The sequence below is a fragment of the Notothenia rossii genome, assembly GCF_949606895.1.
Source record: "Notothenia rossii genome assembly, chromosome: 8".
Classification (NCBI taxonomy): Eukaryota; Metazoa; Chordata; class Actinopteri; order Perciformes; family Nototheniidae; genus Notothenia; species Notothenia rossii.
In genome coordinates this window covers 61,707,744-61,728,637 of record NC_136906.1, presented here as the reverse complement: position 1 = coordinate 61,728,637, position 20,894 = coordinate 61,707,744, and the positions used below count along the sequence as shown (strand labels likewise).

At 42.4% G+C, this 20,894-nt stretch overlaps 3 protein-coding genes across 4 annotated transcripts; 1 reads left to right on the top strand and 2 right to left on the bottom strand.

Annotated features, from left to right (window-relative positions):
• The first annotated feature begins 64 nt into the window (after window positions 1–64).
• Window positions 65–8,551, top strand: znf410 (zinc finger protein 410). 2 transcript variants are annotated; one of them, XM_079644284.1, is made up of 7 exons: window positions 65–287; window positions 3,314–3,473; window positions 3,960–4,141; window positions 4,567–4,656; window positions 4,788–4,907; window positions 6,074–6,193; window positions 7,600–8,551. In XM_079644284.1, the coding sequence occupies exons 1-7, from the start codon at window positions 245–247 to the stop codon at window positions 7,698–7,700; spliced, it is 816 nt and encodes a 271-aa protein (XP_079500410.1). In that variant the 5' UTR covers window positions 65–244; the 3' UTR covers window positions 7,701–8,551. The 2 variants fall into 2 exon arrangements, with proteins under 2 accessions (XP_079500410.1, XP_079500411.1); XM_079644285.1 differs by having other exon boundaries at window positions 66–284.
• LOC307015587 (ectonucleoside triphosphate diphosphohydrolase 5-like) lies at window positions 8,098–20,583 on the bottom strand. Its single transcript, XM_079644283.1, has 14 exons — window positions 20,476–20,583; window positions 14,327–14,559; window positions 13,808–13,887; window positions 12,769–12,912; window positions 12,245–12,320; window positions 11,853–11,888; window positions 11,507–11,595; window positions 11,334–11,416; window positions 10,946–11,007; window positions 10,523–10,624; window positions 9,518–9,661; window positions 9,183–9,239; window positions 8,920–9,035; window positions 8,098–8,473 (listed from the first exon to the last, which is right to left on the bottom strand). The coding sequence occupies exons 2-14, from the start codon at window positions 14,550–14,552 to the stop codon at window positions 8,390–8,392; spliced, it is 1,299 nt and encodes a 432-aa protein (XP_079500409.1). The 5' UTR covers window positions 14,553–14,559; window positions 20,476–20,583; the 3' UTR covers window positions 8,098–8,389.
• Window positions 15,737–18,526, bottom strand: LOC307016226 (uncharacterized protein; the record flags this gene model as incomplete). Its single annotated transcript, XM_079645268.1, has 5 exons — window positions 17,815–18,526; window positions 17,569–17,710; window positions 17,391–17,463; window positions 16,341–17,174; window positions 15,737–16,240 (listed from the first exon to the last, which is right to left on the bottom strand). The coding sequence occupies exons 1-5, from the start codon at window positions 18,191–18,193 to the stop codon at window positions 15,737–15,739; spliced, it is 1,932 nt and encodes a 643-aa protein (XP_079501394.1). The 5' UTR covers window positions 18,194–18,526.
• Window positions 20,584–20,894: the final 311 nt, after the last annotated feature.

The window sequence follows — 20,894 nt, the reverse complement described above, 5'->3', positions numbered from 1 at the left end:
TGAAACTGTTCAACACTTGTCATCATGAGTCTCTAAATCAAAAGTAATTTGTAACATTCTCAACACGGATTTACAAGTCTGACTGCAAATATCTAGTGAAGGCCTAATTGGAACATTATCGTGAGACATTGATCAAGCCTCAGCACGGATTGTTGTGCTGTGTCTGTGATGATTTAATGTGCATTTAGTGGATGGCTAATGCTTCAGAGAGGGAGAGAGAGTGCAGCAGCTGGAAGACAACAGGATGGAGACAGGAGATAGAAGACAGGCGAGAGGACAAACAGGTGGTCAGAAACAGATCTGCAAATAGAATCTCTTAATGACAATACTTTTATTTAGAACTTGGAAGAAATGTTGTCATGGAATAAAACAAAAATGTAAGTTTTACTCAATTATAACCTTTAAAGGGCCCTATTATGATGTGTGGGTGTCTGTAGTGTGTCATATCGGTTTTTGTGCATGTAAATGGTCTGCAAAGGCTCAAATCCCAAAGTTCCCTAAAGGGGAGTTTCCGTCTCACACTGCCTGAAAACATTCTCCATTGTAGTTTTGTGTTGTTTTTCGTGACAACGCTCACACATTGCCAGGCAGCGTCTCTAAAGCTCACTAATTCACTTTTTTTAAATCATATTTTAGACCCTCCAGAAAAACGCGATTCTGCAATCGCATAATTTACCGCATAATCAGCAAAATGGCACAGATTTTTAAAAGGCCGCATATTTATAAAAAAAACGCATAATCCCCGCATTTTTCCACACAAAGTTGAGAAAAAAGTTGACTCGTCTTGACGTGATGTCATCAGCTCGCGCATCAAAGAATGTAAACAACACTGTATAGAGTGAACGTGTGGAGCTCACACGATAGAGAAAACACCAAGATGAAAAAATCAAATCCATCTCATTTACCGACGAACATTTCTACTAAAGACCGGGCAAAAAGCGGGGGGAAACTATTCTGCACCCCGTGCAACTGTGTGTTGGAGCATAAGAGAAAATCGACGGTGACGACCCACTTTGATTCATTCAAACATTCAAAAATGCTTTCTGCTGCTGCGGACAAGAAAGCCATTCAACGCACGTTCACCGAGGCATCAACCTCCAAAACCCTTTCGAGGGCTACAAGAAACGAAGTGAGTAGCCTTCAAGATTGAAGCTGCAGATAACGAACGAGTAAATGAAAACGGAATGAGGCGGAGAAGTGTGTGTGTGGGGGGGGGGGGGGGGTGGGTGTGTGTGTGTGGGGGGGGGTGTGTGTGTGAGATTAAAATAGCCCAATTGCTTTTACAATAAATAAACATTGAATTTGTTTAATTGAATAGTAAAGGGGTTTCACGTTAGTGGCAGGTTGTGTGTGAGAGAATAAATAAGACAGCCCAATATTTTAAAAAATTGTTATTCATTTTTCCCGCATATTTAGCATATTTCACAACTTTCCGCATATTTCGCAATTTCACCGCATAAAATCACATAAAAACCCTGCATGTTTAATCGCATAATCAAGGATTTTTGACCCGCGTTTTTCTGGAGGGTCTAATATTTGTTTGATTCTTACATAAAAATAAATATACAAACATCACTTTAATGCTCTAACAGGAATGTCGTTTTTGGGCAGGGAACTTTCTTGAATCCTTACTGGTTGCTTGGTAACAGTCAAGAAATCAGTGTGATAGATTTGAAGCAAAGTACGACCCTATATTCAAAAAGGCAAATATATTCTGAAAGTATGATAAGTATGATAAGAATATGTTTTGAAGTGTATTTCTTGTCTAGAGTTGTTTACTCCAGCTCCTCCACTTGCCGACATGATGTCATGTTGCTTACCCTAATCTCTTTCACTCTTTTGACTGTGAAGCGGTACACTTTGATGTAAGACAAACATCTACTTCCTGCGGCACATAGCGCAAAAAAACAACAACTCTTTGACCCTCACCATGAGTCAGGACTTCATCACAGTCCTCTGCAGGGTGCTGCTAGATAAAGAATTGCTCCATGACATCCAGGCTCCATGACTCCTGGCTACATCTTTGAACTGCTTCTGAGCCCAACTGCAGCCAGAGGTCCTTGACAGAGAAGTGATACGAGAGGTGTCATCTTTACCTGCTCCTAGTTTATGTCCTTGCACTCAAACTCAGATCCCGCGGTTTATGAACTTATACTTACATGCATATTGTCAAATGATAATGTAGCTTATATTAAGTTCAGATGCTGGTTTTAGCACCGGAATTCACTGGATTTTATTCAAGCATTACTAATCTGGCAGTTGGTAATATTGAGCCTAATTTACGCTCTTTTATGAACTGCCAGTTGGCTAAATCCATAATTTAATTTATTAGGCAATATATATTGTGTTTATTAAGTTGATCAGAATCTGCAACAAGAAATTAGTAGTTAATGTTAACAAATAAATATAGTGGGGTTAAAGTATAACGTTGGCTTCCAAACTAGTGAAGTAGAAGTATAACGCATAGTATGAACATACTCAAGATCCTTCAAAGTTGTTAGCATCAAATATCCTTGGATACAAAAAAACATAGGGCTTGATTTATATGTTGTATTACTGATCTGAACATGCAAAAACTGGACTAGAAAGTATAATATGGGATAAAAGTGGAGTGAAGTAGAAGAATGTAGAAGCATTAAGTAAAGTACGAGCACCTCACAATGTCTAAGTACAGTACTTAAGTAAATGCACTCAGTTAAATTGCCCTCCTGTACAGTTGTTCTTACCTCTTTATAATTTCCCCACATTAACCCTTGACATTTTATTTCCATGAAAGGTCTATTAATAAGAGTTATCTGAGGAGGGTCGTGTCTTTGATAGAATCAAGGTTACCAAAACCAAGTGTTATACACACAGAAGCGCATAGAACAAAATACTCTAGGGCAACAATTACGTAAAAAGGTGTAAAATACTTTGTGCACGGTTGGATGGCATGTGTGCAGCAGCCTGAAAATGGTTTCAGAGAGGGACTAAAACTGCACTCTCTGAGCGGTTGATGCTGCCCTCCCATTAACTCGCTGCAGATGAGGCAAGTTGCCCAGCAGCGGGGTGTCGGTTACAGGTGCATTACTGCCGCACGCTGTAAGCAAAATTGGCCCTGTTAAAGGCTCTGAAGGCGGGGAGTCAGCGCAGGTGAAAGGGAGTGATTGCATTCAGCTTGGGGGGTTGGGGGGGGTCTTTCTGCTGCTGTCGTTCTGCAGGTCAGCTCTCACTCAGCACCCGATGATTAGCTTTTATACGGCCAGGCTCCAGAGGCTCTCCTATATTGTTTTTCTAGCCAAACCCGCTCATTTTTCCTCTCCTGGTTGCCTAGGCGACCACACGCACGGTTCCCCGGCAGACGGGGACAAGCGGGAGCTGCCGACTCGGACCAGCCGCCCCCTCTCCAAGCAGGTCCTCCGCTGCTCCTTCGAGGGCTGCTGCAGGACGTTCACTTGGCCGGCTCACCTCAAATACCACCTGAAAACACACAGGTAACACACACACACGCACACGCACACGCACACGCACACAATGCATATATACAAAATGCTTCTGTTCCCTATGCCTGAAACTGTGCAGGCCTTATATCCGAACAACCAACTCCATGCCCTTACAGCACACCAGCAATCCCTATAAAGTCATAAAACAAAGAAGCCTTAATTGTATAATGCTGGAGGAATTTGGTTGAATACTAAATTAAATTGTTCATCTTGCCTTAAAGCACAGGGATTATGAGAACTGTTAGTTCTTTGAAGGTGGACGATTTGTGTTCGGTTGACCATCCATTAATGGGAGAGACATGTTTTCCAGGAGGTCACACAGAGTGTCCACAGGTTGTTTACAGTGCAGGCAGCTGAACAGGGGGAGCACAGCTGAGGCAGTATTTGTGCTGCAGGGATATGTATGAGGTGCGCTGTTGCAAATAGAACATCTGCGCGGGAATCACCGAGACATGTTTGTTTTTCTGGGCTCCCAAGGAACGACCGGATGTTCAGGTGCGGCGCGGAGGGCTGTGGGAAGAGTTTCTACGTGCTGCAGAGGCTCCAGGTTCACATGAGGACGCACAACGGAGAGAAGCCCTTCACCTGCAAGGAGAAGAACTGTGGCAAGAAATTCACCACGGCTGGAAACCTGAAGAACCACAGGCGCATACACACAGGTGACTTCTACAACAACAACAAATACCCAAACAAGCTGGGGGCAATAACAGACTCAGGCCCTTTTCCTCTGCTCATTTAATGCTTCCGCTGTGAAGTCATGGCCGGAGATTTTGAAGAGTCAGCAGCACTGGCGCCTCCGTTTCACTGCCGCGAAGAGAAACAATGCTCTTTCATATTTTATTTAGGGTGACATTAAGATTTTTGATGGCCTGTTCCAGAGTCTGCTTCGAATGTGTAAGGATGCGTTAGCAGAGCACTGTACGGTGTTTACAGCTTTGTTTACAGCTTTCTACGAGCCATCACATCCACTTAGTCCGAAAACATTATATTACAATTTGAATGTCTCCGGCAGCAAAACAGGTCCATAAGATGACTACATTAAGTGTTAGTCTTGTGGAGTTGAACAATATGTGTGTGTTTCTAGGGGAGAAGCCTTTCCTGTGTGAGGCAGATGGCTGTGGGCGATCCTTTGCAGAGTTCTCCAGTCTACGGAAACACATGCTCGTCCATTCTGGTGAGTGGGACACGGCTAACAGCTGTAAGGAAGATAACTTTCTCCTAATCAAGCAGATACAGTGTATCCTACGAGAGGTAGCCCGTATCAATTAGGTTGGGATCACAGGAAGTGTGTGTGTGTTTCTCCAGGTGAGAAGCCTCATCACTGCGGAATCTGCGGGAAGACTTTCTCTCAGTCGGGCAGCAGGAACGTCCACATGAGGAAGAGGCACGGAGAGGAGGGGCTCGGCACTGAGAACAGAGAAACAGGTCTTTCTCCTCCACGCACACGCACACACACACACACACACACACACACACACACACACACACACACACACACACACACACACACACACACACACACACACACACACACACACACACACACACACACATACACATACACACACACACATACATACACACATACACACATACACACATACACACACACACACACATACACAGTGGCAGTAGGTGGTTATGCTAATCCTCGGATGATGTACCTTCAAGCGACCCATACATTTTAAAAATGTGCATAGAGATACTGTGGGTTTAAGTTACTTTTAGGAACATTTGTTGAATAATTAATGATTTGAAGCACTTAAAAATTCATCACTCAAATGTTTTTCTTCAGACCCTGTAGCGTAATTGTTTCAGATTGCAACACATTTCTGGGAAAAGCAGAGACGGCACAGCTCTACTGCAGAAATAGGACTGTTAGGCGCCGTGTGATGGGGGCAGAATTGTCACTAAAGTGTGTAATCACCCAGCTAAAAGGGCAGATTAAGCTCGCTTGAAAGTCTTTTTGCAGTCACCTTACAAATGACTCACAGAAATGACTGGATACTGTAGTAAATCTTCCTCTGCAGCGAAGGGATCACTGCTGCCTTTATTCTCAGTATCACTTTCAGTATATCTTCAGAGTTAAAGCATCTCTCAATGAGCTCTTTACATCCCAGCATATGGTCTAATTGTACCAAATTCGCTTAACATTAGTTTTCCCGCCCTGAAACAATAAAGCCGACACATTTGTGTAGCAGTGGGGAAGTGCCGCCGCTGAATCACCACAAAGGAAACGCTGCCAAAGCCTCTAATTATAAACTGCAGATGTATCCGGGTCAGCCTCCCCAAAGAGGCGGGTCTTTTGTAAAAAGCAGAGCAAAAGAAGATGCCGCTTCACAACAGAGGGGTGCTTTCTGAGTCACTCCATGAATAATTAAATTGACTGTGTTGGAGAAAACAACTGTCCTAAAAACAAGAAAAAAAAAGCTACAAACGGTAATTAAAGTGAGTAATAACGAGCGGATTTCAGGTTTGAATATTGACTTTGATCCATTACAGAACACAGATTGAGTCCAGTGTGTTCACCCCATTCTCGTTTTTCTTTTGAGTTAAACAGCTAAAGAGAGTTGTTGGTCTGCCCCTGACAGGAGAGGCTCTGACACACAGCAGCCTGCTGGAGGCCGATGGCGAGAATGGAGACACTATAGTCACCATGACAACGGCTGTGGAACCCATGAATCTCCACCACGCCATGCTGAGATCACCAGGTATGAATTGAAACTTGTACAGCAGGGAAAACCCAACACACACACACACACGGGTGAGCTAACATGACACTTCGCAAAGTAAAATGTTGACGCTCTCAATGTTCTGTCGATGTAAGAGGTGCTGAGTCAGCGCGGGGTGATGCTAATGTCGTGTTGAATGTTATTTGATCATTCCTTGCGACAGACGCTGTTACTCTTTCAGCTGGTTACTTTGCTCAATGATAGAATGGAGATAGTAGAAGTAGAAATACACATATAGTCAGTCTTTCTTCTGCATTTTACTCACGCTGTTGGTCTCTAAAAGTTTTGTTCTAAAAAGTTGGTTCCAACCCAACTATGATTTATTTATGTAACCCTTTGACCATTACTTACAATTACATTGTGTAACTGGAGCACTCAAAGCCAAGTGGCAGTCTATTGATTCTACTCCATCATTGTCAAATGCACTCGAGCCACAACGTAATATTTGTTGAGTTGTATGCATGTAACGTTGATATAATGTTAGGTTAATATTCATCTACCTGTACAGTGCATATACTTAAAAGTATACTTTCTGGGCGTTTCAGTATATATTGGGTATTTAAAGCAGTGTGTTACTCTTATTATTAGTAGAAGTGTGTCTTATTTTATTCCTTTTTTCATTTTCTTTTCTTAATTATAATTGTTTTGTAAAACTTTCTTTATCTGACTAGATTTTCTGAATTCGAAATGTAAGTATTTAAACAAAACATGTTTACTGGTAAAGGAGGATGGTGATCACCGTAGACAGTAAACCACACTGAAATGACCGTAATACGTATTTCACATAAAACCTCAGTCTTAACAAATAGCAAACAAAGGTCTTTACTTAATTAGTATTTAAGCCTCTGTTGTCATTTGGTCTACTCCCTGTACTAGAGCCTTTGACTTAATGATTCACTATTCAACTTTAAGGACCAGCCCTTAGCTAATATCTGAAAAGCACTACAATTGTTCCAGTTTTCAGAGTTTAAAGTGAAAATGACGCTTAAAATCATTTCAAAAAGATAGTTTCGCTCTTACCTTCTATGAATCGATCTAGATTGTTTTGGCGTGAGCTGCAGAGTGTTGGAGATATTGGCCGTTGAGATGAATAAATAGCACTACGGGTGTATTTTTAAATGTATGTGTTAACTAACCCTTTTTAAAGTCCATTTGTAATGCATTATTTAGAGTGAACACTTTTACTCTGAATAACTTTATATGCTCAATACTTTGTGAGTATCTTTAAATGTCCTCCAGTTTTTCCAGCCTGTTAGCATTCAAACCAAAAGGCGGTTGAAAGCTTGCAGAGACTTCGGCCCCTGAAGGCGTTCCATCCCATAATAACTGGTGTTATTGACAGCATGCATTTGATCTATTTGAACATTTATTTTCCTCCCCTCCAGGCTCCGCGGATTCGGTGGTTGTCCTCTCTCAGCCCCATGAATTGGTGACCATGGCGACCGAAGGGCATGCGTACGGAGAAGATGTGGTGGCGCTGCTGTAGCCTGCCATTGTGAGAAATCATCGACACGCTGAACGTCTCTGTGTAAATAGACCAATCGCTGACGCTCACCCCCTTGTAGATATTTGTAATTATCCACCGATGATGCTTTTATTTTGAAATGGCAAAGTTTGTACAAACAACCTTTTTCCTCATGTTTTTGGTTTTTAACAAATACTCCCAAAGAAATAATGAGACGGGTTTAAAAGTTTATGAAAATATAATGACCATGCATTGTACAATATGTAAACAGCAGTGTGAAATGCAGCGATGATGGAAAATGAGTCCCACTCCTTTTTTAAAAATGGAATGGCTGTAAAGGTACCAGTTGCCCATTATTACTAACTACAAAACACATGACTTCAAATCTACTAAAGCACAGGGTCATGTTGCTGCATGTAAACATTGGTCTCCCCCCCCCCCCCCCCCCACTGTTTATCATCCCGAGGAAAACATCACTCTCAAACAAGTTGGGTTTCCGGTAATGCCCAGATATGCATTAACGGTTATTGGCAACATCTCTCACTCAAGTGTCAACCTTCAGTGCTCCACTTGTTCTCTGAGTAAGACAACACATTGCTCCTTTACAATATATTAACACTTGAATGCTTTTTTAAACAAAATGAGGAATTACTCATGCAGCCGCTAGATAACCTGTGTGTTACCGAGCACCACCTACTCCTGCCTTCTCCTCAGAGGATCTTCAGGTCGTGGAGGTGATCCAACGTGGCGCCTAAAGCCCAGCTGGCCTCCACGTTGTTCACTTTCTTGGTCAACTAGGAGAGGGGAAGAAGAAAAACACCAAATCACTCAAATGCCTTTTGTATTTATTTAAATAAAAAAAAGTAACAGAATATTTTTGTTTTTTCTTCATTCACGTATTGGCAAGAATTGTGCTCTTTTGTTAGGTCTCACCTTCACTTAGTTTGAACATGTGGATTTAAAACGTTTTTTGGTGACAGAAAAGGGTCACAGAGCTACATTACAAGTGAGTCATGGTCTTCTTATTCACAGCCTTAAAACGGAACAGTTAAAATAAGGCAAATGTAACTGTACCATGCTTGTGTCTCTCATGTAAGTCACTAGTTTATGATGCAAACCACAAAATCTAAGCTACACAACTTTCAACGAGAAATAGATTTTATAGTTCTGAGCAACCTTTTGAAAAATGTTCCTTCCTGTGTGTTTGGAGGCCACAGTGTTTGGTGCAGCGCCGCCTCACCTGCAGCACGGAGCTCTCCTTGAAGCCGAATCCATCCTTGAGCAGACAAGTGATGTAGGTCATGTCCATGCACAGGAAAGAACGGATGGGGGGGTGCTTGGTCATCTTATTGCACACTGAGCAGAAACAAATGGAAATGGATGAGGGGCAGGATCCCAGTCAGCCGCGAGGACACAAGCCCGCGCTATTCAGACGCACACAGTGATACAGTACAGGGTGATCAGATCTGTCATAGTGAGGACGCACTGATTGGCTCATCTCACCCTCTTTAGCCCTCTTCTTGAAGTCTCTGACCTCCAGCGTCCCCCCATGGACCCCATCTGCAGCAGGAAGCGATAGGGTCATTTTCGACATTCTTCATATGCGATACTATTCATGAGGAGAGCATACGCACATTTCCATAATACTAATGATACACCTTGTGCCGTTAAGCTTGGAATGGCAGTATAGCATCTCTCTAATAGCTACACACCTATAGCTTGTCAAATCCCCCGAGACAGGTGCAGATGACTCATACTTCTCTGTCTTGCATTGGAATGGGTAATCGCATCCTGCTGGCCTGTATAATTATATATTGTGTGTGTGTGTGTGCGCTTACCGATAAGGCCTGCATCCACTGCTCGGTCAAAGTAATAGGAGAATGCATAGAATACATTGCTGTCTTGGAGCTCATGCGGCTGGTGAATAATCCCCTTCACCACCTTAAGTACTTCCTGATAACAAAGCTTGTATCCTGCAAGACCTGGAGAAGAAACAGAGACACGGTATAATATGCATCCTCTGTTGGAACAGCACCTGACTCTAAAGCAAGGAATCTCTGTTTTTTTTCTCAAAATGTCGACTTACTTTACTAAGCTGTTATTTTGCATATTTTTCAACACACTATACTATTATTTATTTTTGTTGTATTTTGGCATTTGGCGTATGTATTGTTTTTTCTATAATTTCTTACAATACCGTACAATGACATTTTTTTCAACATACTAAACTATGACCTTTTGTTATATTTCCGACATACTATGCAAAGTCCTTTCCTGATGATTGTGACATGCTACACTAAGTGTTTTTTAAAATATTTTTGACGGAACTTATGTTGTTTTTTTGCATATTTTTATCTGATCTTTCCAACATCAAGAAAGTTATAGTATTTGTCGGCAGTATTTCACATCATATTTTAAAAAAGCCATAATACACAATGTAAAAAAACCAAATCACAGTTAAATTCACGTTTTAGTATTTGGCGAAAAAGTCATAGTATATTATGCTGAAAATGATCATAAAAGCTTAGTATAGTTTGTGATAAAAATCAAAGTCTATAGTTTGTCGAGTAAATTAATACAAAATAGATAATAGAGTGTGTCACAAAAAAGGTTAATAAATAGTATTTCATAGAAAATCATAGTATATATAGCATACAAATAATTCATCGTAAAGTATTTCATCAAACGTGCATGTTGTGCTCATAACGAACAGTAGTACCCTATATCTGGAATTGCTGGTGTTAGGTCTCTATCATGTTACAGTAACCAAATGAACGCTGTGTCCAAGATACATGAGCTTTGGATTCACTCAGTGACTGTTTATACTGTAAACAGGATCTTACCATCTGGGTCCCCGCCCACTCGATATGTCAGCCCTCCAAAGCTCAATTCATCCCTGAACTTCTTTGGCAGGCAGGAACTTTTAAAAACCCGCCACTCCAACCCTGTCAGAGCAGAGAAGCGACTTTTTAATTTTCACTATGGTCTGAGACTGACTCACAAAACACAATTTTCTCTGAAGCCCTTCGGTGATCCATCTCAGGGTTTTTGAGAGAGAAAGGGTTGAATTTGCGTACCAGAAAAACATCTCTCTCTTGTTAGCTCCTTTAATCAGCATCGGGAGAAAAAAGACAGGAAGGAAACAACACCCGAGAGAGCGCTGAAGAGCTGACTCTGGATCCTTCTGAGACACGCTCACAATGAACAACACTGACCCACACAGCTAATGGCAACAGAGAACCCCTTCCTCATGTCCAGCACAGTACCTTCTGCCCCCAGAGCCCCCAGCGTGGCCAGCCTCGCTGCCATCAGTCCATTTCCAAGGTAACTGCAGGAAGTTAGAGGATTGTTGTGAAGTTACAAAAGCACCCACAACAGACTGTGCACAAGAGAGTCATTCTGAAAATAGGCCAAACAAATGCAGCCTGCCTATTATTCACATCCTAATGACTAAACAGCTGATAGAAGTGTTCCCTAATTAAGAACAGAGTGAAGTTATGAAGATAAGATGTAACATAATTAGTCAATACTCGAAGCCACAAATATTGCAATTACCTTGAGTAGACATTTAATCCGGTATTAAATGAGGCAATCACGAGGTTTAAAGGCAAGATGAATGTGTTTTATGAATAAATAAATAACATAACATTTTACCTGTAAGTGTACAATTCAAATGTGGAGTTGGAGATGTCATATTTGGCAACGTAATCAGCGAAAGGAACACTTTCAAGGGTTTTCTGACGTGGGAAAAATGAAGGACATGATGGGTTATTCATCGGAAAATAGTTTTGAAATCTTGTCTGAAGAGTGCAAAACAAACAGCTGACCCTGAGCTTTGGCAGGAAAGTGATCTGCGTAGATCCTCCGCCCAGATCCAAGATTCCCACCGTCCTCTCGCTGTGTGCATTCAGGTGACCTGGAAAACATTTCCTACTTTAGCTTTAACTCTAGCAGCCTCCACAGAGAGGAGCTAATCAGTTATACCTTAGATGCTATCTTCAAAAGGCCTATCTGACACAGAACCCAATAGTATAAAATCCTGAGCCTGATAAACATCTGAGCTATCCCCTCGAGGCCACAGCATCACAGCTGTATGCATTCAGTATTTGTGTCTATAATAAGACGCGGATGATTTTCAGACGGAGAGTTACATTTGGAGTTTACAGCACTCACCTGTCAGATAGTTCACAGATATCCAAGCCAGGATTCCTACGTTAAAGAGATCAGCGAACAGAAAACAGACATGTCAAGCACACGTTCATTTGAGAAAAGCTGACAACAAATTCTCACAGAAATTACAACATGCAAAACACGCGAGTAAGAGGTATAGCCCTGAAAAACAAGGTCGAAACGCTGACAAATCATTAAACCTTTTCACAACAGGCAATAACAATGTCTCAATATGTAATTACAGGCTTTTAAGGTCAAAACAACTTAGTGGTGAAGAGCAGTTTTCCTCAGTATCATCATGAAAGATAGGCACTAATCTGCAATGATGCCACCTCCCAACGTGCTGCAGCGAGATGTGATAACTGACTAATGCGTTGAGCCTTGGCAGACGCTACCTTCATTTGTGCCGTTCATTATGCTGACGCTGTCGTCTGGGACCCAAAACGGAGATTCATCAAACACGTGTTGAACCTGTGGAGAGAGAGGGGTGAGAGTGAGGGGGAGGGAGACAGAGGAAGGGGGAGATGGAGAACGAGGGGGCCAAGGAAAGCAGCAGAGGAATGGCCTCCGTGTTATCTACTGTAATGGTAGCTCATCCAGAGGTGCCCTCCACTTCGAGGGATTAATTAATTCCCTCAGGGGGATTAATAACGTATCATTCATCTTCCAAGGTGCCCCGAGCAGCCATTACTATCTTATCCCTTCCACAGGAGCCTTCCACACTAAGCTTCCTCCACTCTGATAACAATACTCTGCCCTAACACTGAAAATGTTCTTTCCTCCCTCCATGGATAAGAGGTTCCTGAGAGAATGTCAGACAATGGAGTGCCTTACAACTCCCTGATGATAAAGAACTGCACTCCACTCTACAGAGGGCTCAACAGCCTGTCATGTCTCGGAGCTACTGCATTATTTTTACCTGCTCCAAAAGCAGCCGGGCTCTCTCTGCGGACAGCAGCCGAAGTCCAGCCGTGGCTCTGAGGAACAGGGGGGTTCTCTTCCACTCCAGACGAGGCACCGTCTTCTTAGCCACCTTCAACAACATCCTGACGGTGTGTCCAGCCTGCCAAACACACACAGTACTCACCATAAGAATGAGTTACATTTATATAGTGCCTTTCATATACCCAAGGACGCTTTTATAAAGGGGGGGGGAACACTAAACACAATCTGGGACAGAACACAATGGGACTACAAAGAAAACAGACAAGGAGAGAGAAGGCAGATGAGGCGATGTATGATGGAAGAAGTAACCAGGTCTTAATTAAATGTGCATAAACATGATGCTTTTTTACAAGCAAAAGTCCTGCATACAAATTCTACTTAAGTAAAAGTACAAAAGTGTTAGCATAAAATATAATTAAAGTACTACAAGTACTTGTTATGGAAGATGAACCATCAGTACTGTTTATATCATATATTTGAAATGTATAAATATAAAATCACTGCATTAACTTTTTTAATGCATTAATGTCTTCATCACAGCTGGTGGAGGAGTATACCTTATATACTGCTGCTGGATATTTTAAGCTATAGTTATTTTATAAAAACAATGAATAATTGTTTTTTATTAGAGTTTTTTTTAAGTCTAATAATCTGTATCTCTATACTAAAATTGTTGGATAAATGTAGAGTAGTACAAGTCAAATATTGGCTTCTAAAATGTAGGGGAGTAAATGTAGGAAGTAGCATTAAATTAAAATATTGTAGGAAAGTACAAGTACCTCACTATTGTACTTAAGTACAGTACTTGAGTAATTGTACTTTACTGGTCAAAGTTCCGAAAACACTGAAGTGTTACATCAGGCTGAATACTCACTTGTTTGTCATTTTTGGCTTTCATTAGCAATGTGACCCCCCGCAGAGAGAGGCTATGGCAGTGTGTCTGAATACAATGCAGGGAGGAAGGACCTTACCTTCGGCTCAATAGAATTGATCTGATTTGACAATGAACTCACCATATCTGGGGAGTCAGCATACGCGGACAAACCAGGCTTTATGGAGTGGAACATCTCATTGTCCAAAACAGGCAGCTCATCTAAAAAGATACAAGATCCGCCCACATCAAATATACAGCCGCTATTAAAAGCCTTAAGAGGCCTAAATCTGCTTAGCATAGATATGAAGAATATGTTCCTTCATTCAAAATTAGGCATGTTGGCTTGAATCTGGCAAAATAGGATTATTTCGCTCAAATTAAATGAATTCAAGTATAGCCTCTGTGCCCCGAGGAGCAGGTTTACTGAAGCTGTGAGGAGAGAGGGAGAGAAGAGGAGAGGAGGAAGAGCCAACATATCGGCTTGTTACTCAGCTGTTTGCCTTGTAAATCAATTGATCACTGGCCATGTAAACACATTACACCCTGACTGCAGTAAATACGATGAATTAACCTGCCTCTCACCCGGGAGGCTGACAGGATAGCATTTGTGAAACAGCAGAGTAATCACAGATACATGGAGTAATGTGGGTGTTATTACCTGACCCGCCATGGATGAAGGTGTAGACGTGGATGCGTGTCCCTGTGCTCCCCGCATCAAACATCACTGAATAGAAGATGCGGCTGTGGTTGGCGGGCCGGCTGAGGCTGGGCAGGAGGCCCCCCATGCTTTGGGTCAGATCCAGGAGAGAGGTCCTGACCTTGGCCCGGCTCAGGTGAACAATAGAGAGCAGGAGCAGGAGGAGAAGTGACCCGGCGGGTGTCATCTTCTCTCTGGAGGATTAACAGAAGAACAATATTTGAGGTCCTCGTGTTAAAGCAGCTATTCTATTAAATGCTATTCAACTGTTTAGCTCAAACCTCTGCTGACCAATTTGCTAGTTGTTCAATTACAGCCTGACGAGCAGGAGTGTTATTTATGCTAGACCACACCCCGCCAGACCTCTAAGCAACCGCAGAGACGTAGCCCAAAATCCACCTCTCTGCTGAGTCGACTCCTGTAGAGACCTCAGGAAACATCACAACACTGTGTTGGACTTAACGTGGTGGAATGTAATCCTTTCATCTCCGATCAATACAGGCAACTCAAGCAATGTGAGGAATTATGATTTCTTAAAAGCTTCAGTCAGGCAGTGCTCCGCGGGAGACGCCTGCTCAGGCACGGTCACTCTGCTTTCATGGAGAAATATCAGACATTTTAATACAATATATTTTACTGCCTGACAGTTCTAGTTAAATTCAGTTTCAAGCTTTTAAGAATTAATTTGCAGTTAAAGGACCGTCTAATAACTGAGCCTCTGTTCTGTCCCTTAATTATTCATTATTCATTAATCCATGAAATGTTTCAGAAGCTAAGTGGCATCCATACAGAAGAGTCATCTTCTTTAGATACACTCCTCGTGGTTTTATTGTAGGGGAGAGCGGGGTAATGTGAGACATTTTTTACATTTGCTCTCCTGTAGGCGAGCTAAAATGATATATCAGTAAAATGTACACATTTCCCATTAATTCAGGATGTTTCCTAGCACTGGAAATGATCAGAATGTCTTCAGGACAAAGGGCAGTGAAAATATGATTGTTTTTTAAAAAGTGGTCTTGTGTCTCACTTTACCCCAGCTAAGGGGTGAACTGAGACAGACTAGAGAAATCAAGGGGGTAAAGTGAACCACTTACCTTTTCCACTTTTAAACTACAAAAACAACACATGTTGTAACAGTTAGAATCCTGACAGATAGATTGACAACCACACATTCCAAAAATAATGTCGGATGCGCAACATAATCATGGGGATTGGTCAATTTAGCACATTTTTTAAACAAAGTAACTCCAAACAAAGTCAAATACAACATAATATATTTCAAAGTGCTTTAATAAACATTCAATTAACCATTTAACCAGTTAGATTAGAACACGATATGATATGAACATCAGCCGCATATTTAAACAAGGCCTACTCTACATTCCAGCCCTGAAGGTTACAGGGAAAGGTGAAGAGTTGCTCTCTCCGTGTTGTTCCTCCAGGCCTATTAGGTTGAGGCAGCTTCTTCACCACATCACCTTTAGGAACATGTGCCACATCCTTTTCTTTCATAGCAAACGTGGGTCTCTCCCACTCTCTGTTGTTTCCCTGGATTTTTCTGAGGAATTGGGTTAGTATTTCGTCCCCCTCAACCTTCTCAACCATGCCAACATAACGGATACTTCGGTGTTTTGTGGCAAAATTGACGAGGACGAAGTCACCCACGGACAGATCTTTGTTTCCGGGGTCACTCCTCTCATCTTCAGAGCTCTCAAAATCATCCTCAAATGGGACAGGGTCATCACTCTCCTCCGAGCTGCTATCTATGATTTTCTTCTTGGGTGCCTTCTTTTTCGGTTTTCCCTTTTCTTTGCTATTTTGCTTTTTCCCTGCCAGTTTCTTTTGTCTCTCTTCATAAGCCTGTTCTATGATTTGCTTCTCTGGAGTATCTGTTAAGATGGCTGTCTTCACACGCTTTCGTTTTGTTTGTCCTCTGGGGGGACATTTTGGAAGTGGTATGATTTCCTGAGGAGACAACATATCCAGGTCGTGAGACAGCTGGCGAGGCACATCCATGTGGACCATGCAAAGTGGATGGAATAGCATCAGCGAGTGGAATAGCATCTGCAGCAGGTGGTTCATCTGCAGGGGGTGGATCATCTGCAGGCCGTGGACCATCCGGATCATCTGAAGTGGATGGACCAGTGGATGCAGGCCGCAGCTCAGGGTTTGGCCGGTCTGACACCATGGATGGTGCAAACGCCTCCTCAGGGAAAATATCTCTGTTATATGGGAAGATCCCAGTGGACTTGAAGCCAGAGGTGATATTGCGTGGTGTCACTGCTGACAAGAAGGCCTCGTTCACAAATCCTGCAATCTGATAGATGGAGACTGTTTTACCAGGGTTAGATCTCATCCACCCATCAAGAGCTCGGCTGTATAGGGTCTTGAACGGGCCATACACTGTCACGTCGAGAGGCTGCAAGCGATGGGATGTGTGGGGTGGGAGGGTGAGCAGAACAATACCATTACTCTTTGCTTTCTCCACTGCCTTGAGTGAGATGTGAGCTCTCAGATTATCCAGGATTAGCAGCATGGGATGGTCAGGAGTGCACTTAGTGTGCTTTATCAAGTGATCGAGGAACTCAGGCCAGGTGTCTTCGTTCATCCATCCTGTTCTGGTGGAGGCACCTTTGGCTCCTGGAGGTGCTCCTATCATGAAGTCGTCCTTAAACCTAACTCTGGGGAAGACAAACATGGGAGGTATGGCATTCCCAGCAGCATTCACTGCACACACCACAGTCACCAGTTCTCCTCTCTCAGCTGATGTGATAGAACCAACTTGCTTTTTCCCTTTCTCTGTCACAACCTGAATCAAGTAGAAAGTTTAGAATCAATGGCATGTGCAATCAGTAGGCTACTATTGGTCTAAAGGTACATTTTATTTTGTTGCAGTCCATTCATTTTTTTCTAGTTCACAGGCTCACAACATTACTAATAGCATTAGTTTCAGCATTCTGCCAATAGCTAGCTGGTCATTATCACAAGCCACTCAGTATCAGTCTGCTGCTCTCTAGTAGCTTACCTGCCGTGGCTTTTGTACTGTAAAGACGCCTGTTTCATCCACATTGTAAATCATGTGTGGAGGAAATGTGTGTCTGTTAAAGAAGAGAGGCAAGGGAAGAACCTTATCAGAATCAAAACCAAATCTTACAGGTAAAACCTCCATAAAACATTTGCAACTAAAGAATTAATTCTGTCACCTGTCCATCACTACAGCCAGATTTGTAAAGAACTCCCCCACTGTAGTCTTATTGAAGGCTGTAGCCCTTCCCAGGGATGTTGCCTCCGGAGTTCGGACAAAGAGATGGCGACGGGCTAGAAAGCTGCCAAACCACTCTACTCCTAAAGAGTGGACAATTCGTTATTATAAGATAAGCTTTGTGGCAAGATCAGTTGGCCTAAGTTGACCTACAGAATCATGTGATCTCTTGCGCACCCTAGCCTACCTGCACATTGTTCCTCCATCCAATTGGCAGGGACAGGGATATGGTTTTTGTCTGCATATTCAAATGCCAGTTCACGGCACTTAACTGGAGCAAGGCCATGGAACTGGTCAGCCACTTGTTTTAAATGTTGGGCAAGCTCCTCCTCCATCTCATCTGTCAGTATTCTTTTTGCCTCAGCTACTGCACCCCAGGCTACTGATTTAACTCTCCCTTTCTCTATTTTCTTAATGAATCTTTGGAGGGTTGTCTTGTCGATATTTCTTTCCTTTCCTGCTTGTCTTAAGGACTTCTTTCCTTGCATGACCTCTGCAGCTGCACTCTCCATCTCTGTGAGGGGTGTTTGGCCCCAAGCTGTCTTCCTGATGTATCGTCTTGGCATGATGACTTTTCTACAATGTTTATGACATTAAAATTAAAACATATGTATTGTAATATTACACTAAAATATATATAAGACTAAACTTAACTTGTGCTTCATGTCGGGGTAAAGTGAGTCAGCGTCTCACTTTACCCCACAGCATCTGTCTCACTTTACCCCACAGCCACCATTTTAGAAAAAACAACATCTCTAGGCAATTCAGGCTAATCTTTAACTAGCATCAATCACATGGTTTTATATGTTGGAAGTTCATCAACATGTATGATATAAGTTTTTCAACCTGAATCAATTTGCTTTGATATTACAGTTGATTACGTTCGCAGTAAGAACATTTACTTTTACATGCAACAAACACATTTTTGTGAAAAAAAATACTTACCACAGAACCAGCACCAACTTCTCCTTCATGACAAGTGGGGGGTGGGAGGGGCTTGAAAACATTATGGTCACATGACCGCAAATTTGTTTCTTTGCCTAGTTACAGCGGGTGTCTCACATTACCCGGTGTCCCACATTACCCCGCTCTCCCCTATGCCTGTATTGCATACTGCATGCTCCTTTGTGTGAAAATATGAGGTAATCTGGATATATGATTATTTAAATCAACACTCCGCTAGAAAAGATGAAAATGCACCGGCTCACCTCAACATTTTATTAAACTAGTTATGTCTCAACCTGAACTTGTCCTCCATCTCATCATACGAAGCGTCACATCTCAACATGTGAGAGCATTTATTAAAATCTTCACTGGTCTGGCAGGGGGAACTTAGTGGAATATGTTTTCACTCAGGTCCACAGTGGCTTGTATTAAAGGTCCCATGTCATGCTTTTCCGGTTATTACCCGTCCCCTTGTGTGTTATGTAGCTTTTTATGCAGTCACAAACCCTCAAAGTACACCCTGTAGCGAGTACGCTGCGTCGGCCCTGTAAACGTTACGCGCTTACACGTGTAGATGCACTGCGTTTGGGGGTGCGGGTGCTGGAGCCTCGCAGATGGGGGTGCTGCAGCCCCCTCAGCACCCCCCCCCCCCCCCCCCCCCCCCCCCCTCCCGCATCCTAAGGCTGAGTTCAGGATGGCGATGTCTCGCTGTCTCGCAGACCCCACTCAGCAACCAGGAAACGACACCAGCTCATACTGTCCGCTCCTCACAGCAGCGAAACCCGCAACGTCCCGCCAACACGGCACCCAGACCCCACGCAGCATTCTCATGTTTGTCATAACTGGTGTCATTTCCTGGTGGCTAATGCCATTGTAACACATAATCACTGATGTTCCGCTGTAACGGTGGTGTTCATCAGAACAGAGTGGGCGAGCTGACCAATCAGAGCACAGCTCATAGGGGGAGGGGGGGGGGCAGAGAGTGTTTAGGACAGAGTGAATACACATACTATACAGAGATGCTGCAGGAGAAACCAATGTCCTTTTGGAACATTGAACAATGTAAATCTATTCTAGACCTCAACGATGGAATTATGATCAGTAGAAATGGCCATGTAATGGGACCTTTAATGTAAGTATGTGGTGCAGAGTGGGCAGTATCCTGGGAGGCAGAACAAAGGAAGGAAAGTGTGTCAGCCTTGGAGAAGAAAACCTGCATCTAGTTCAGTTATTGCAACAACTTTCTAACGAGACTGTGAGCTCAAAGACATTTTTTACCATGGCATGGTATACTGCAGGGTAGCTTGTGAATTTACTCCAGGTGTAAAGTCTTATTTAAGTGTTTTATTTCACATCATTAATCCAAATCTGCAAAGTGAATGAAGTGGTGTAAAAGTACACGACTACCTCTGAATTGTAGTTGAGTAAAAGACGTACAAAGTAGCAACAAATGGAAATATGAGTAAAGTACACGCCCCTTAAAAATGTACACCACAAAGTAGTTTACCAATATCATAGACTGTAGCCTATATATAAATTATTTCTGCTTTTCTCCGCTTGATACATTTCTATTCCAAATACCAAAGACACCTACTTTTAGTGTCAATAGACTCTGCAATATAATTCTGAACAGCTAGCTTAGCTACTCGTTAACAATTGAAATAGACGGTTTTATGATAACATCAGCCAGCGTGTATGCTAGGTTAGTGAAAGCTAGCCGGTGAAGTTTGATACTCGGCTAGTTAGCTAACAGACTCGCGTGTCGCCTTACAGTGTGTTATTCGAAGAACCGAAAGCTTAATCTTGAAAAAAGCAGAGAAAACGATTCAAACACATAAAAAAAATAAGTGTGTATGTCACGTATCGCAGTATTTTATTAACTTTAAACACAGTCCGAGCTCACCATGATGTCCGACTACTGGTCTCGCAGCTGACATGTCATCATGACGTCAGCAGTGTTGTGATGAAGTGGTCTCGCGCAGTGCTCACGGATGTCAAGAGTCAAACATGCCGAGTAGAAGAAAAGAGCCTTCAAAGGAAAACACAGAGGCTGTTGTGTCAATGGGTCTGCCAGCAGGAGCATCATCTCCAGTGCTGAAATAAGTCATCATAAACTTCAGTAAAAGTAGCAATACCAGTAGAGAAGTATTGTTAAAAAAAAAGCCCTGCTTTCAAAATGTAACCTAAGTAAAAGCATAACAATTTCAACATAGCTTGACACACCAATTCAACAATAATATTTTTAGATTATATAATCCATTATTTGTAAAGGTGGGGCTAATTTGTATTGCTTCATACTGTTGTGAAGCTTTATCTATCATA

Excerpts from the sequence above, each read along its gene's own strand:
- LOC307015587 (XM_079644283.1), bottom strand. The coding sequence starts at position 14,552 with ATGACACCCGCCGGGTCACTTCTCCTCCTGCTCCTGCTCTCTATTGTT. Across the intron at positions 11,889-12,244 it reads AATGAACGGCACAAATGAAG|GAATCCTGGCTTGGATATCT; the intron begins GTAGCGTCTGCC and ends TCTTTAACGTAG. Across the intron at positions 9,662-10,522 it reads AGTGGGCGGGGACCCAGATG|GTCTTGCAGGATACAAGCTT; the intron begins GTAAGATCCTGT and ends TTTCTTCTCCAG.
- znf410 (XM_079644284.1), top strand. The coding sequence starts at position 245 with ATGGAGACAGGAGATAGAAGACAGGCGAGAGGACAAACAGGTG. Across the intron at positions 288-3,313 it reads GGCGAGAGGACAAACAGGTG|GCGACCACACGCACGGTTCC; the intron begins GTCAGAAACAGA and ends CTGGTTGCCTAG. Across the intron at positions 6,194-7,599 it reads CGCCATGCTGAGATCACCAG|GCTCCGCGGATTCGGTGGTT; the intron begins GTATGAATTGAA and ends CCTCCCCTCCAG.